Raw genomic sequence first — 17,268 nt, forward strand, 5'->3', positions numbered from 1 at the left:
GCACAACGTCATTTGGGAATACCCAGATACCTCACCGAAAGGAACAGCGTTAGAAGAATTTATAATGACAGCCAATCTACAGTTAATAAATACTCAGAATGCCCCACCGACGTTCGACAACTCATACAACAAAGGATGGCCTGATTTAACAATAGCTACAAGTAACATAGCCAACAATATAAGAGATTGGAGCGTCACAGACGACGAGAGTTGCTCTGATCATAAATATATCCACTTTGCAATTAATACCGACACAAGCATCACTATCCTTAAGCGCTACAAGATCCCAGGCAATAAACTGCGTGCATTAACAAAGGCTTTCTCGGATACCCTACAGAGTGAAGAAGAAGTAATAGACCAAATAAACAGCCCAGAGGAATTAGACACTTATACAGATCATCTCCTCAATACATTGCGATGTATTTGCGACAAGCTCCTGCAGACTCGCACTGCTAAACGCATACAAGGCATATGCTGGTGGACTAAGGAACTACGCCAATTACGGCAAAAGTGCAGAGCCCTAAGACGGCGTCTCCGAGGTGTAATGGACGAAGCCACCAAAATGGCATTGCTGACCACATTCCGCAGGGAAAGAGCGCATTATAAAAAATGCATACTACGAGCCAAAGTCAATAGCTGGCGGAAATTTTGCACAGCTAATACCAACGTCTATGGAATCCTGCATAAACTAGCTACAAATAAAGTTTACAAGCCTGACCAGCTTTATGCCCAATCAGCCAATAACTCAGACAACACCAATCTTGCAGAGACCACAGCATCTGCTATCCTTAATGCAATCTTCCTAGCAGATAACCCGGATGATGACTCAACAGAACAACAGAAGATATGGGACAACCATTCCATTCCTAACACACCAGACGACATACCCTTCGACTCAGCTGAAATACAGCAAATCTTCCGTTTTCTTCCCATAAAAAAGGCTCCGGGACCAGATTATGCAACAATAAAGGTGGCTTACACATCCCGCCCTACCTTCGTCGAGAAATATTTCGGCAAGCTCTTAAAACACCAGATCTTCCCTACTGCTTTCAAAAAAGGAGAAGTGGTCCTGTTCCTGAAGAAGCAGAGATCCCCAGATGACCCAAGCTCGTTTCGGCCAATTTGCCTACTTTCGTCTCTGGGAAAAATTTATGAAAAATTACTGGTAAACAGACTTAAATTCCATCTCCAGCAGACCAACTTCCTCAGCCCACGGCAATACGGGTTCCGAACTGGCTTGTCAACCACGCATGCCCTGAGTCATCTTAAAGATAGCATAGAACAAAATAGAGGCAGAAATCTTCATACGGCATTCATATCCCTGGACCTGCAAAGCGCCTTTGACACCTTCTGGTGGCCTGCTATAAAGCAAGCACTTAGAGAGGCACAATGTCCCAAAAACATCTTTAACATCATCACGGACTATCTACATGCACGTAGCCTCATAGTAGCCAACAACAATGGCCTCACTATCAAGCGGCAGGAAAGAGGGTGTCCACAGGGCTCTTGCGCCGGTCCGTTGCTCTGGATAATCACCTTTAACTCCATACTACAACATGAATGGCCTTTTCACACAGACATCATAGCATACGCCGACGATGTAGCTCTTCTGGTGTCTGGCCGCACAAGAGATGAACAGGAACGGAATGCCACAGAAACCTGCTCGATATTCACGGACCTATGCAATAAACTTAAGTTAATCATCTCTCGACAAAAGTCCGCAGCCATCGTAATTCCACGTCCTGGCACAAATCCCACAAGACGTCCATGTATAAAGCTACTGGGCAAGAACTTAAAAATAACGAAGACGATTAAATATCTAGGAGTCACTTGGGATCAAAGACTCACCTGGTTACCGCACCTCCAAGAAATACGTACAAAAACATCGACCATCGCAAGGAAAGCCAGGCAATTTCAAGGGAGAAATTGGGGACAAAACCCCCATATCAGGAAACTATTGTATCTAACATTGGCAGAGAGAATAATTCTCTACGCAGCAGTCATATGGGCACAACCAATGAGCAGCTGAAAGACCAAGCTACTGACCACAATTCAACGGCCGTTTGCATTAAACATCTGCGCAGATTATTAATCATTACAGATTACTCGGGAGGCAGGTATATAAGGCGAGAGCGAACATGAGCCTCTCAATTATCCGAGCATTGGCAGAACTGCGAGTTAGATTCACTCCCGACATGCGCTTTGTACAGAGGTGTTTTAAACGTCTATAGAAGTTTGATGTGTACCTACCGATTATACTATGTGACACTATGAACAGCTTTACGTTTATAGAAAATTCAGAACTATAAAGGGCATATTTGGTAAAATATGTTTTATCAAGCTATCACCAGTTTTGCGTGCACTCAATCTATAGGAAAACATATGCACGCAAGGATATGTAACACTGATATTTTCAGACGCGTCTCTTACACAAAAGTATAATTCACTGCAATCGTTAACTTTAGTAAAAGAGCGAATTTCGAGAAGCTAATACTAATGTGATTAATACTAAATGGCTCCCGCATAATAATTCATTCTAACAAACATTTAATAATTTGAGCGAACATATATCCCGGCTTTTTTTATACATGATTTTGAAATTCTCACATATAAATAAAAGTCACAAGTTTATTCGACCTTAACATATACATTGTAATAACATTTGGCATTTTAGTAAAACCATTGAACAAAATTTGCTTTGAGTACTACATACCTGAGCTTCCGGATTTCGCACCAACACCCAATGCACCTGCACCACCTAAAATAAACAAATATGCAGCAGATACAGCTTTTAATATTTTAGGTTTCTTATTATTAATGTGATTCTTTTTAATAAGAATTAGTCCGAAGATTTCAGGAACTATAAATTAATTTTCTTTTTACAGCCGTGCGTAAATCGTGCGCAATGGTATACGTTGAGTATCCATCAATGATTTGCAACTCCGCGATTTAATTGCCTCCAACAACGGTTGATTAATTGTATTTAGGATTATATATGTTATACTTTCTACTTTAAACCAATCCCCGAAATGAGGTTTATTGTACGGCCCAAAGTATCTACATATTTGTTTTTATCTTCGGTGGAATAAATCGGTAAATTATAATTTCTTTGGACTTGTTACATACACTAGAAAAACTCAGCGAATAGTCGCTAGAAATTTCTTCAGTATTCTAGCTTACGATGAACTCTCGTTTCACTCTAGTAATACTAAATTGTTCCCGCTTAATAATTCACTATACAAAACATTTAATATAAATTAATTTGTTTAATACTTTTTTATACATAATTTCGAAATCCTTAAAGGAAAATAAAGACTGACAAGTTCATTCCTCCTCAAGATACACATAATTATAAATATTTGGCATTTTAATAAAACCATTGAACAAAATTTGCTTTGAGTACTACATACCTGAACCTCCTGATAGGGCACCAACACCCAATGCACCTGAACCACCTAAAGTAAATAAATATCTAGCAGTTAGAACTTTCAATATTTTGGGTTTTTTGTGATTAAAATCGTTATTATTTTAATACGAATCAATCGAAAAATTCAAGAACTATAAATTTATGTTCATTTTACTGCCGTGCGTAATTCATGCCTAAAGGTATACGCCGGGTATCCTTGAATAAGTTCCAACTCCGCGAGTTCATTGTGTCCAACATCGGTTGATTATTTGTATTCAGTATTAGTTTATTTTATACTTTCTAGTTTAAATTAAAGGCCAAAATTTCTTTTATTGGACGCTCCAGAGGATCTACATATTTTTTTTTCCTCGGTGGAATAGATGGGTAAATTATCATTTCTCTGGATTTGTTACATACATTAGAACAACTCAGGGAATATTAGCTAAAAATTTCTTCAGTACACTGGTTTACGAGGAACTCTAGTTTAGGTAGAATATTACAACCTCTTTTCTGATTAAATACTTGGATAATATTTTGAAATTGCGGTTTTCAGTACATAGAGCAGAGTTTAAAATGTTTCGACAACTTATCATAAGTAGATATTTGACAATAAATTTTGCTAGGATAATTAAGATTGCATGAACACATTTTAACTTCTCAAAAAATTTTCTTTTTTTTTTGTTTTCTATTATTAAGAGCCATCGAGACCCATATAATGTTTTGAAATTTGTGATATCTGAGTTTTTCACGTCAGATGCATAATTTCGTTTGATAGATAGCGTTGCAACTGTGAATTATGTGTTCTATCGATACTTTTTTTAGTGTATAAATTGTCTAATCTTCTGCAATTTTTTCTTCCAAAGCTTGTTTTCGAAAAAAAGAGAGAGCTGTGCCTGTTCGTCCTAGAATTTGAAAGGAATATAGTGAATTTATAGTTTTATTCTAATTTTAAATCCATGAGTGCATGTTTCGGATAAAGCTCAAATTCTGAATGGCCGTGAACTATACATGGTGATTCCAAATTTATTAGGCTGAAATTTCGAGGGATAATCCAGAACAAAAATGGGAATAATGTTCATATAGAACTCTCGGGTCGCACGCCGTTTATTTATTCATAAATACAAATTAAATCTTCTTGAAAGTATGTCACGAAACAGATTCGCATATTAGTGATTTGCATAAATATGTACTGTTGAGAAACAAGGTAGTTGGTGTGTATTGCAGTAGGGAAAGGATATATTCGCGATTGTACTGTCTTCTTTGTTGGGAGACTTTACGTATGCTGAAAGAGCAGATATGGATTAAAGGCATGACCTTGCAAACGGAAATGCCACATCAGCGCTACGAATGTCAAACGCGCAGTTTCTCCATAGACGAATCCCCGAGGGCATAATGTTTCATCGGTCACGTCGTCAACTTTGTGAAAATTCTTTGTGCTCGTCATCAAACAGGAAAATATTCCACGACGAACTGTACGTAACACAAGATTTGAAAGTAGAATTTTGATTTATAGACCCTTGTCAAGTGCAAGAGGTGTTGGACAAAGCTTGGACTTTTGTAAGCAAAATATTCGGAGAGTGTTAAACGAAATTCGCTTACACCCCTTCCATTTTCTGTGAATACAGGCATTAAATCCGCAAGAACATCCTCTGTGCCTGAAATTCTACCAGTGGCATTTGCGGCTATTTGGATTCCAGGCGGTCCTCGCAGATCCAGTCCTGATTACAGATGAACAAATTAACTCGCAGGGTGTATTTGATGCCCACAATTTTCATGTGTGGGCAACAGAGAATTGAAAGGTTGTGCAACCACATGTATTTAAACACAAAAATCAGTGTGAATCTGCGGAAAGTTATCTTCCAAGAGTTTTTACTGGCCGATACCAACTGCCGCCAAATGCAAAATCTAAATCTATCATTTTGTTCCCAAATGCAAAATCTATCATTTTGTTTCTAGACCAAGTGTTACTAGAAATGTTCCAGATGTTCCGATCTTCATTCGTAAAGGTATATAATTCCAGTATGATAGGGCCCCAATAGACTTACGCACTGAAGTTTGCAATTAATTAGATGTCACTTGTGGGGCGCTATGAAACAGCCGTGGCAGATCAGTCCTTTGGCCAACCGATACCCCTATTTTCGAGCCTCGATTATTTTTTTTGGGGGGGGATATCTGAGCTGTCTTGTTTATGCAACTCCAGTTGACTCAGCTAAGGTTATCGTTACTGGAATATCAGTAGCTGCTGCATGTATGCGTGAAACATCTGGCCTCATTGTGAGTGTATACAAGTCTCTCCACCGATGTTGTCAAGCACGTGCCGTTGTTGGTATTCGGAAGTTTGAACTGTTCTTGTAAACATCTTGTTTTAAAGGAAATGAGACAGCCCGTATTTATGACTTAATAGATGGATATGACTTATTAGATGGATTGGGATGGGAGTCATTTTTCATTGAGGATATTCTGCGCAGCGACGCCGAACGTGTAGGACGCGCTGCAGTTTTCTCTTACTTTTGATCTGAATCTTCCAGTGAGTAGGCGGGAAGTTCTGTGTCAGTTTTTAAGTTTGCAAAACATATTTTTTAAAGTTCTGATTTAGGTACCCTCGGGTACATAAGAATATCCTTTTTTGGGACATCCAGAGAAGACGACGAGGATTACAGCGATGATGCAGAATCAGGATACTCGACAATTGTGATGCCGGCTACCTCCAGAAGAATTGAATTTGTCAAGACCCTTGTGTCAGAAAAACTTGCAATACCAGAAAGGTAACAAAAAAGAAGAAACTTCCAGTAACCCCTGTTATCCCAACTGAAACTGAGACATGTCCGCCTGCGGAACTGATTGAACAAGAAAAAATGACGCACCTACTCAGTGTAATTGAACAACATGGAGTGGAACATCTTATGAGCCTACGAAGCTGATTGGTCGGAATTACATGCACTCTTTAAACAACATTGTAAGAAATTCGAATCATCTCGGAAAACTAAATCAATTTATGTCTATACAAAAAGCTCTACAGACTACCGTACCATGTGCAAAGCTCTTTTAGCACAGGAAATTCCATTTCACTCATACATTCCTGACTCCTACAAGCCGTTACGTGTCATCCTGAAGAGAGTTCCCGCTTCAAGGAAAGTATCATATATGACAATCTAACCAAACGTGGATATCCCATCTTGAAAGTTCAAAAATTCACAAGAAACAGATCAGAAAACTTCACCAAACTGCCGAGTTCCTCCTTGAGCTGAATAAAAATAACGAAGATCAACTAATTCTTAACTTTTATAACATGTTCAGCTTCAACTGCACAATTGAGAAGTTCAACACACGCAGACGGCCGGTACAGTACTACACAGTGCCAGGAATATGAACACTCGCAGACTGAACCAGAGAGGTACGTAAAATGTGAATAATGCATCGCAACAATTTATGCCAAATCCCTAAAGAACATTAACCTGCATTTTTGCCGAAGTCACCACATCAGCTGCTACAGGGGTCATAGCTACTAACAAAACACATTTCGAAAACAAAATCCAGGAACCTAAGCAATTACCCCCAGCACAGGAAATCTCAGACTTGGATAATTTTCCGCAGACAATCGCAGAGCCAAAACCAGCTGAAATCGCAGCCCAGCAGGAACTAACTCATCCACATCAGATTTACAGCTCAAAATTGAAACAGATGTTACAAACGTCCTACAAGAGACTGAAGAAATTTTGACTTGAATATCAGAGATGAGAAGTTCAAGCAATTTCTTTCCACAGTCATGCAGCTAATCGGCAAATTTAAATCTGCAAAGAACCCTTCAGAAAAGTTAAGAGTCGGTTTTAACGCCACTATAACCATCATGAAGTTTGCGTAAGAAAACTGAGACGATTGACGATCCCCTTACTAGGCAGCACACAAACCCTTCACTAATCCTAAATCTCCTTTCTTGGCCAGCTTCTGAACTCACCGATAAATGGAACCACAGATAGATAAATGCATAGATGGCATCACGTTAGCACATCTTGTTCACCAGTTCAACGATTTTTCCAGATTTACCCCTACTAGTATTTAGCCTATTTTAAATGTTAGTCAACTTCTGTTATTTCAGCTTTCCCTGATTTAAATTAAAATTTTTACTTTAGCTTAAATAACTTTTTGCACTAAAATTGTTTAGGAATTTATTGCTTCACAAAATGTTACAGAAATTGACAGGTTATTTTTTGTCACCAATAGAAACATTTAAACATGTTCTACAAGGAATAGGGCTTTCGGCCCAGGTACCCTGGTGTACCAATACATCGCTCTACTGGAGTATATGGATTTCTACCTAACTTTCCTAAATAGATATTGTTCCTGTCTTAGTTCTGTACCTCGCTTCGAAGTATGTACCATGAATTTGGAACCATTCGTTATAGGTTAGAGAAAATTCAGTAAAAGTAGGAAAAAACATGTATCGCAAATAGTGTTATGTGAAATATATTTTGAAATAAAAAATATTAACAACAAAACGTCGGATTTAAAAATATAGATCTGATTTAAGTTTTATTCATAGTCTGAAAGTATTCTTTTTAGACGCGAGCTTACGTAAATGTATTTACGTTTTTCAGAAGACATGAAAAAAAGAGCACAGTGTTTCTTCATAAGAGCCGGTGCTGTTACATTGAAAATGCGAGTACCCTTCACATCGTTATGAATAGTGTACACAGATGTATAATTTTAGTGAAATTATATGTGGAATTTCTGTATTTTCAGGCATAATAATATAACATGAATAGCATGAAAGAAATCATACTTTGCTGAAAACTTAAGAATACAGGATCCAGTCTATTTAACATTCAGTGAATGGCTATCGCGCTATTTTGACTGGCTATTGCTAAAATGACGACCGTTTTAGCGACTTATTGTTGAATATTTTTGTCAACGCATTTGACAGAAAATAGCCAACCGTCTCCAAACCTGGGGCCCAATTTTCAACATTTTGGTCCGGACCCTGTCTACCTGTAATGGATATTGAAATTAATTATCCGTAATTTATACCTGTGTTAGCTGTAACCATATCTCTGCCCTGACATGCTTTCAAGGAATTTCGAGAAGCAGAAATCATTCAAGATAACCCGGGAGGCATGTATATAAGGCCAGAGAGACCATGAGTTTCTCAATTGTTATTAGTAGTTACTTCATCAAAGTTCGAAGCATTAAAAAACTGCGTGTTTAATTCACTCCTGATATGCACTTTGTACAGAGTTGTGTTAAACGTCTTTACTGATTTGATGCGTAACTACTGAATATACTCTGTGATACTATGAGGAGCTATACGTACACGTTTGCAGAAAATTCAGAACTATGAAGTGCATTTCTGGTAAAATATATTTTGTCAAGCTATCATCAGTTCTGCATGTATTCAATCTATTAGGAATCCGTATACAGTATGTATGAAGGAATTGTTAACCTTCTGTCGAATTTCGAAAATCTAATACTAATGCTATTAATGCTAAATGGGACTCGCATAATAATTCCCGATCGAATATTTTTAATAAAATTTGAGCGAATATATATCTCGGTTTTTTTTATATTCTTACAGGAAATTAAAGACAGTTTATTCGTCCTTTGCATACACATTATATTAAACTTTTGAAATTTTAATAAAACGATTGAACAAAATTTGCATTGAGTACTACATACCTGAACCTTCTGATAGCGCACCAACTCCCAATGCACCTGAATCACCTAAAATAAACAAATATGCAACAGTTATAGCTTCAATTTTTAGATTTCTTGTGATTAAAATGGTTCTTTTTAATAAGAATCAATCAGAAGAATTAAAGAACTATAAACTAATGATCAGTTTACAGGCATACCTAATTCGTGCCTAATGGTATACGCCGGGTATTCTTCAATAAGTGCCAACTCTGACAGTTAATTGTGTCCAACATCGGTCGATTAATTGTATTTAGTATTAGTTTGTTTTATGCTTTCTAGTTTAAATTAAAGCCCAAAATGGGGTATATTGTACGCCCCAGATGATCTACATATTCTTTATTTTCGGTGGAATACATGGGTAAATTATCATTTCTCTGGACTTGTTACATACACTAGAACAACTCAGCGAATAGTAGCCAACAATTTCTTCAGTATCCTAGCTTAGGAAGAACTCTAGTTTAGGTAGAATATTAATAACCTCTTTTCTGGTTAAATACTTGGGTAATAATTTGGCATTGCAGTTTTCAGCGCATAGCGCGACCACGAGCAGTGTTTAAAGTGTTTCGCCAACTGATCATAAGTAGATATTTGACAATAAATTTTTTCTAGGATTATTAAGATTGCATGAACATATTTCAAATTCTCAAACATTTTTCCTTCTTTCTTTTATATATTTAAGAGCCATCCAAAGCCATATAACGTTTTCAGATTTGTGATATCTGAGTTTTTCACGTCAGATGCATAATTTTGTGTGATAGATAGCACTGCAACTGTGAATTATGTGTTCCATCCATTCTTTTTAGTGTACAAAATGTCTACTCTTCTGCAATTTTTCCTGCCAAAGCTTGTTTCCCCAAAAAACGGGGAGCTGTGTCTCTTCGACTTAGAATTTGAAAGGAATTTAATGACTGTATAGTTTTATTCTAATTTTAAACTGATGAGTGAATGGTTCGGATTAAGCTCAAATTCTGAATTGCCGTGAAATATACAGGGTGAGTCCAAACGTATTAGGCACAAAATTGGAAGGATGATATAGAACAAATATGTGAACAATATTCACATAGAACCCTCGGGTCGCACGCCGTTTAATTATTCATAAATACAAATTTAGTCTGCTTGAAAGTATGTCACCAGACAGATTGGCATATTAGTGATTTGCAAAAATATGTACTGTTGAGAATGTAGTTGGTGTGCGTCGCAGTAGTGAATTAACCTATTCGCGATTGTACTGTCTTCTTTGCTGGGAGACATTACGTATGCTGAAAGAGCATATACGGATTATGTATATGCTCTTTCATATGGAAAATGTAATGCCAGACCTGCGGTAGGAATGTCATACGCGCAGTTTTAAGATAGACAAATCCCCGAGCTCAGAATGTTTCATCGGTCACATCGTCAATTTTGTGAAACTTGTATGTGCTTGTCTTCAGACAGAAATCTAGTGCACGACGAACTGTACATAATGCAAGAGTTGAATGTAGAATTTTGACTTATAGACCCTTATCAAGTACAAGAGATGTTGGGCAAATGTTAGGTTTTGGTCAGAATAATTTTCGGAGAGTGTTAAACGAAAATCTCTTATACCCCTTCTATTTTCTGTGAATATAAGCCTTGAATCCGCAAGACAATCCTCTGTGTCTGACATTCTACCAGTGGCTTTTGCGGCAATTTGGATTCCAGCCGTTCCTCACAGCTCCAGTCCTGATTACAGGTGAGGCGATATTACATCGCCAGTGTGTATTTGATGCGCACAATTCTCATTCGTGAGCAAGAGAGAATCCAAAATTTATGCGACCACATATGTCTCAACAAAGAAATCAGTGTGAATTTGGAGTCAATTATCGTTTAATAGTTTTTAATTGGCCCATACCTACTACCGCAGTGACACAAAAGCAAAGTCTATCTTTATGCAGCACCTTGAAGGAAGCATGCAAATAACATGAAATTTGCGACACGCAGAGGTCAGGTATGCAAATAATTAGAATTTCCGCGCAGACGCACATCAAACGCGCCTGTGGCGCCACTTCAAAAGGCTATTTAAGGCTTTGAGTTTCCAACGATTTCAAGTTCGGTAATTGTGTTTTTCTTGTGGGTTTTTTCAAATTAAAAAGATTAATTATGCCTCGTAGTAAACAGCGATCATCGTTTGATCAAATATCCGATTTCGACAAAGGAAGGACAGCCGCCAGCGAGAGTGTGGATTATCTTCAGAGAAATCGGTAGTCGTGATGGACGAAACCAAACAACTGTATGCGGATATATGTTTGTTGAATGCAGGAGGGTACGACGGACCGACGTGTTCGATCGCATCTACTTCAGTTCACCACTTCACATGATAACAGGAACATTGTGCGCGTGGCAGTGACGGATCGCTCAGTCACATCACGAACCATAGCACATCACATTCAGTCTGTAACGCATCATGCAGTGTCTGCGCGTACCAATTCACACTGTTTACAGCAGAGTGATCTGTCCGCAAGACGTCCATTGCTTCGTCTACCCTTGACATAGAATCACAGACGTCTCCACCGCCAATGGTGCGATGAAGGAAGGATGTGGACGGCAGAATGGAATGAAATTGCCTTTACTGACGAGTCACGCTTCTGTCTACAACACTTCGATGGTCGGATTCGAGTCTGGAGAAACCGTGGAGAGAGGATGTTGAGCAGCTGCGTTATGCACCGCCACACTGGTCCAGCACCGGGTATTTGGGTATGGGGCGGTTTGGATATCACTCTCGCACTCATCTAATACTCATTACCGGTAATTTAAACAGCCACCGTTACATCTCCGAGGTGTTGGAGCCAGTTGTCCTTCCTTACTTTCAGGGCTTGCCCACAGCCCTATTTCAACAGGATTATGCGCAACCACACGTGACACACATTGTCCAAGGTTTCTTCGTCAATCGCCAGGTTGAATTGCTTCCCTGGTCGGCTCGCTCTCCGGACCTTTCGCCGATAGAAAACATGTTGTTCATGTTTGCTGAGCGATTGACGCAGATTACATCTCAAGCTGCCGCACCAGATCAGCTTTGCAACGTGTTGAAGCTGGTTGGCCTGCTGTACCGCAAGAACATAGCCAAAGACTCTTTGAATTATTTCCGAGGCGTGCGGTAGCGGTGATCTCAAACAATGGCGGCTGCTCTGGCTACTGATTCTGGAAGGAACCACACTTCACAGAAGTCTATAAATTTAATCATTTGATACTTGGTCGATATGTTATCTACTAAATAAATTTTGTTGTGATATGTCTTGTCTTTCTTGGTGTTGCAATTTGGGTGGCCAGCAGTGTAGAATAGGGGCTACTAGAAATGTTCCAGGATGTTCCAATCTTCATTCGTAAACAAATATAATTCCAGTATGATAGCGCACCAACAGACTTTCGCACTGAAGTTTGCGATTAATTAGATGTCACTTGTGGGGCGCTATGAACCAGCCGTGGCAAACCAGTCCCTTGGCCACACCGATCCCCCTATTTTTCGAGCCTCGATTATATTTTTGGGGATATCCGAAATGTCCTGACCAGTTGACCCAGCAAGGTTATCGTTATTCGAATATTAGTAGCTGCTGCGTGTGTGCGTGAAATACATGGCATCATTGGGAGTGTACACAAGTCTCTCCACCGATGTTTTCATGATTGTATCGCTGTTGTTATTCGGAACATAGAAATCTTCTTCTAAACATCTTGTTTCAAATAAAGTGAGACACCGCGTATTTACGACTTAATAAGTAGATTTCTACATAACATTTCTATGTAGATAGTGTTCATATCTTAGTTCTGTACCTCGCGTCAAAATCTGTACGATGAATTTGGAACCATTCTCTACAGGTTAGAGAAAATTCAATAAAAGTAGAAAAAAAACACACCTATAGCTCGCAAATATTCTTTTGTGAAATATATTTTGAAAGAAAGAATTATTAACAACAAAACGTCCGATTTAAAAATATAGATCTGATTTAAATCTTATTCATGGTCTGAAAGTAGTATTTTTAGACGTGAGCTTACGTAAATGTCTTTACATTTTGCAGAATACATGAAAAAATGAGCAGAATTTTTCTGATAAGAGCCCGTGCTGTTACACTGAAAATGCCACTATCCTTCATATCGTTATGAACTGTGTACGCAGATGTTATATTGTTAGTGAAATTATATGTGGAATTTCTCTTATTTCCGTCCTAATAATATAACGAGAAAAGCATGAGATAAATGATGTTTTGCTGAAAACTTAGGCATTCAGCGCCAGTCTACACTGGTGTGCAAAAATTAAGCACAAGACGATTTTTTCAATATAACTTTGTACAAAAGCTTTCCAAATCAACACATTTAATACCGTAAGATCCCCAATAGGTAAGGACATGAGTAATGTAAGCAACACTTACTAAAAGAGAAATCAGAGCTTTATTGAAAAAGTAGCATGGAGTGCAATGCGACTGAAGGCCGAAACATCCCTGCGATGGGTGTCCAGCAAGAAACATCCGGTCTTTAATAGGGGATATGATCTCCCCTCACTGCTAGACAGGTTTCACAGCGTCTGCCCATGCTGAGAATGAGGTTGTCAATGAGTTGTTGAGGCATTGCTGCCCATTGGTCTTGCAGCGCCAATCGAAGCTGCAAAATCGTTACTGGTGGTAAGGTACGAGCTGCCAAGCGTCTGCCTAGAAAATCCCATACATGCTCGATGGGATTGAGATCCGAAGATCGTGCCGGCCAATCCATACGTTCAATATCCTCACTCTCTAAGAGCTGTTCGGCAGCTACTGTGCGATGACATGGTGCATTGTCGTCCATGAAAAGAAACTGCGTACCCATAGCGCCTCTAAAAAGACGCACATATGGAAGAAGAATCTCGTTACAATAACGGGTCCCGTTGACTGAACCTGCGTCGAAGATGTGAAGGTCTGTACGACTACCAACCATGATGCCTCCCCAAACGAGAACACCGCCACCTCCATACCTGTCCCTTTCAATGATGTTCGAGGGATGATTGCGGCTTCCCCGCTCTCTCCAGATCAGTATGCGATGAGAATCGCTACTCAGACTGAATCTGCTCTCATCTGTAAAGATTACTCGTCCCCATTCATTGTCTCTCCAATCCCGGTGTTCCCGGCACCACAGAGAACGCCTTCTCAGATGGGCAGGCGTTAGAGGTACACACCGTACAGGGCGTCGTGCAAACAGACCACCACCGTGCAGTCTTCTGGCCACGGTAAAACGCGATATCGGTCGTCGAGTCGCCTGTGTCGTGTGTCTAGCGATTTCTCCCGTTGTATGCCGCCTGTTTCTTCTGGCCTGTAAGGCAATATACCGGTCATCTGCGGGTGTGGTTCCTCGTGGACGACCACTACTAAACCCCCGGATAGCTGTTCCTGTAGTTTGAAATTGTCTCCAAAGTCGTGAAACGATGCTGTGAGCAATTCCGAACTCTGCTGCCACACTTGTCACACTGCGGCCTTCCTCCAACTTCCCAATGATTTGACCTCGGGATGTCGTCTAACAGATTGATTATTCGCCATTTCTCGCTGAGGCAGCAACTCGGTGTGATTTTAACTGCTATACGGCGTGCAATCTCTTTGCCAGAAATACTGATCTTACACCGACAACATGCTTTATACTACTCAGACACTCCCCCATTACGTCTACCTGCATATCTGCGCATGTGCTACCGTACATCACCTTACTTAATCTCCTGATTGGTCTTTCTGCCCGCTCTGCCTCTTCGTTCAGCTGATATGCTAATTTTTCGACTTGGTCCTTAATTTTTGCATACCAGTGTATTTAACATTAAGTGAATGTCTATGGCGCTATTTTGGCGAGATATTGCCAAACTGACGACTGTTTTAGCGACTTATTTTTGCCTATTTGTATCAACACATTTGACAGGACATAGGCAAATCATCTCCAAACCTGAGGCCCATTTTGCAACATTGTGTTCCAGATCCTTGATGTGATGGATATTGAAATTGAATAGGCTTAATTGATGCCTGCATTAGCTGTGACCGTATCGCGGCCCTGAGAGGTTTCAAAAGATTTCTAGAAGCAGAAATTATTAGAGAGTAATCTGGAGGCAGGTATATAAGGCGAGGATGAACATGAGTTTCTCATTTGTCCAAGCATTGGTATAACTGCGTGTTATATTGACTTCCGACATGCACTTTGTACAGAGCTGTATTAAACGCCTTTAGTAGTTTGATGTGCACCGTCTGATTATAATCAGTGATACTTGAAGAGCTGTAGGTACGCGTTTGCAGAAAATTCCCAACTATGAATTGCTTTTATGGTAAAATATATTTTGTCAAGCTATCATCAGTTCTGCGTGCTTTCAATCTATCACAAAACCGTATGCACGCAACGATATGTAAAACTGGAATTGTTAACCTTCAGTCGAATTTCGAAAATCTCATACTAATGCGATTAATGCTAAATGGGTCTCGCATAATAATTCCCGATCGAATATATTTAATATAATTTGAGCGAATATATATCTCGGTTTTTTTTATATTCTTACAGAAAATTAAAGACTGACAATTTTATTCGTCTTTAATATACACATTATATTAAATTTTTAACATTTTAATAAAACCATTGAACAAAATTTGCGTTGAGTCCTACCTACCTGAAGCTTCTGATAGCGCACCAACTCCCAATGCACCCGAGCCACCTAAGGTGAACAAATATGCAACAGTTATAGCTTCAATATTTTAGATTTCTTATGATTAAAATGGTTCTTTTTAATAAGAATCAATCAGAAGAATTAAAGAACTATAAATTAATGTTAAGTTTACAGGCATACCTAATTCGTGCCTAATGGTATACGCCGGGTATCCTTCATAAAGTGTCAACTTAGCGAGTTAATTGTGTCCAGCATCGGTTGATTAATTGTATTTAGTATTAGTTTATTTTATACTTTCTAGTTTAAATCAAAGCAAAAAGTGAGGTATAGTGTCGCCCCAGAGGATCTACATATTCTTTATCTTCGATGGAATAGATGGGTAAATTATCATTCCTCTGGACTTCTTATATACACTAGAACAACTCAGCGAATAGTAGCTACCAATTTCTTCAGTATCCTAGCTTACCTAGCTGTTCTAGTTTAGGTAGAATATTACTAACCTCTTTTCTGGTTAAATACTTGGGTAACATTTTGGCATAGCGGTTTTCAATACATATGGCAACCACGAGCAGTTTTTAAAACATTTCGGTAACTGATCATAAGTACATATTTGAAAATATATTTTGCTAGGATTATTAAGACCGCATGTACACATTTTAACTTCTCAAAAATTTGTTCTTCTTTGTTCTACATTATTATGAGCCATGCAAACCTATATAATGTTTCCAGATTTGTGAGGTGTTCACGTGAAATGCATAATTTCGTATGATAGGTAGCACATCCGATGTGAATTATATGTTCTATCCATTTTTTTAGTGTACAAAATTTCTGCTCTTCTGCAATTTTTCCAGCCAAAGCTTCTTTCTCTAAAAGAGGGAGAACATGGTCTCTTCGCCATAGAACTTGAAAGCAATTTAATGAATGTTGTATAGTCTTATTCTAATTTTAAACTCATTACAACAAACAAAGAACAAAGATGTGAATAATATTCACATAGAAACCTCGGGTCGCACGCCGTTTATATATTCATAAATACAAATTAAGTCTTCTTGAAAGTATGTCACGAAACAGATTTGCATATTAGTGATTTGCATAAATACCAAAAGTTGAGAAACAAGATAGCTGGTGTGTACGGCAGTAGTGAATTAATCTATTCGCGATTGTACTGTCCTGTTTGATGGAAGACATTACGTATGTTGAAAGAGCAGATACGGATTACATGCATATCCTTGGTAAACGTAATGCCAGACCTGCGGTAGGAATGCCACACGTGCAGATTTAAGATAGACAAATCCCCGAGCTCAGAATATTTCATCGGTCACATCGTCAATTTTGTGAAACTTGTTTGTGCTTGTCATCGGACAGAAAGCTAGTGCAAGACGAACTATGAATAGTATAAGAGTGGAAGGTAGAATTTTTACTTAAAAGCAAGTGCAAGAGATATTGGGCAAAGCTTAGGTTTTGGTAAGAATAATATTCGGAAAGAGTTATAAGAAAATCGCTTATCTCCTCTTCCATTTCCATTGAATACTAGCCTTCAATCCGCAAAACAATCCTCTGTGCC

The 17,268-nt window shown here is 38.8% G+C and overlaps 1 protein-coding gene across 1 annotated transcript in view; it reads right to left on the reverse strand.

Annotated features, from left to right (window-relative positions):
* The window catches only part of LOC118205220 (uncharacterized), a 219,106-nt gene that overhangs the window by 89,263 nt on the left and 112,575 nt on the right, over positions 1 to 17,268 (reverse strand). The window contains exons 21-24 of the mRNA XM_085827386.1: positions 15,708 to 15,752; positions 9,077 to 9,121; positions 3,411 to 3,455; positions 2,714 to 2,758 (exon numbers count right to left, since the gene is read on the reverse strand). Coding sequence (XP_085683512.1) covers positions 2,714 to 2,758; positions 3,411 to 3,455; positions 9,077 to 9,121; positions 15,708 to 15,752 — 180 coding nt within the window. The remainder of the gene's footprint in view (positions 1 to 2,713; positions 2,759 to 3,410; positions 3,456 to 9,076; positions 9,122 to 15,707; positions 15,753 to 17,268) is intronic.

This window comes from Stegodyphus dumicola, chromosome 12 (genome assembly GCF_044657685.1).
Source record: "Stegodyphus dumicola isolate Sdum_Otavi_A_Nest chromosome 12, ASM4465768v1".
NCBI lineage: Eukaryota > Metazoa > Arthropoda > Arachnida > Araneae > Eresidae > Stegodyphus > Stegodyphus dumicola.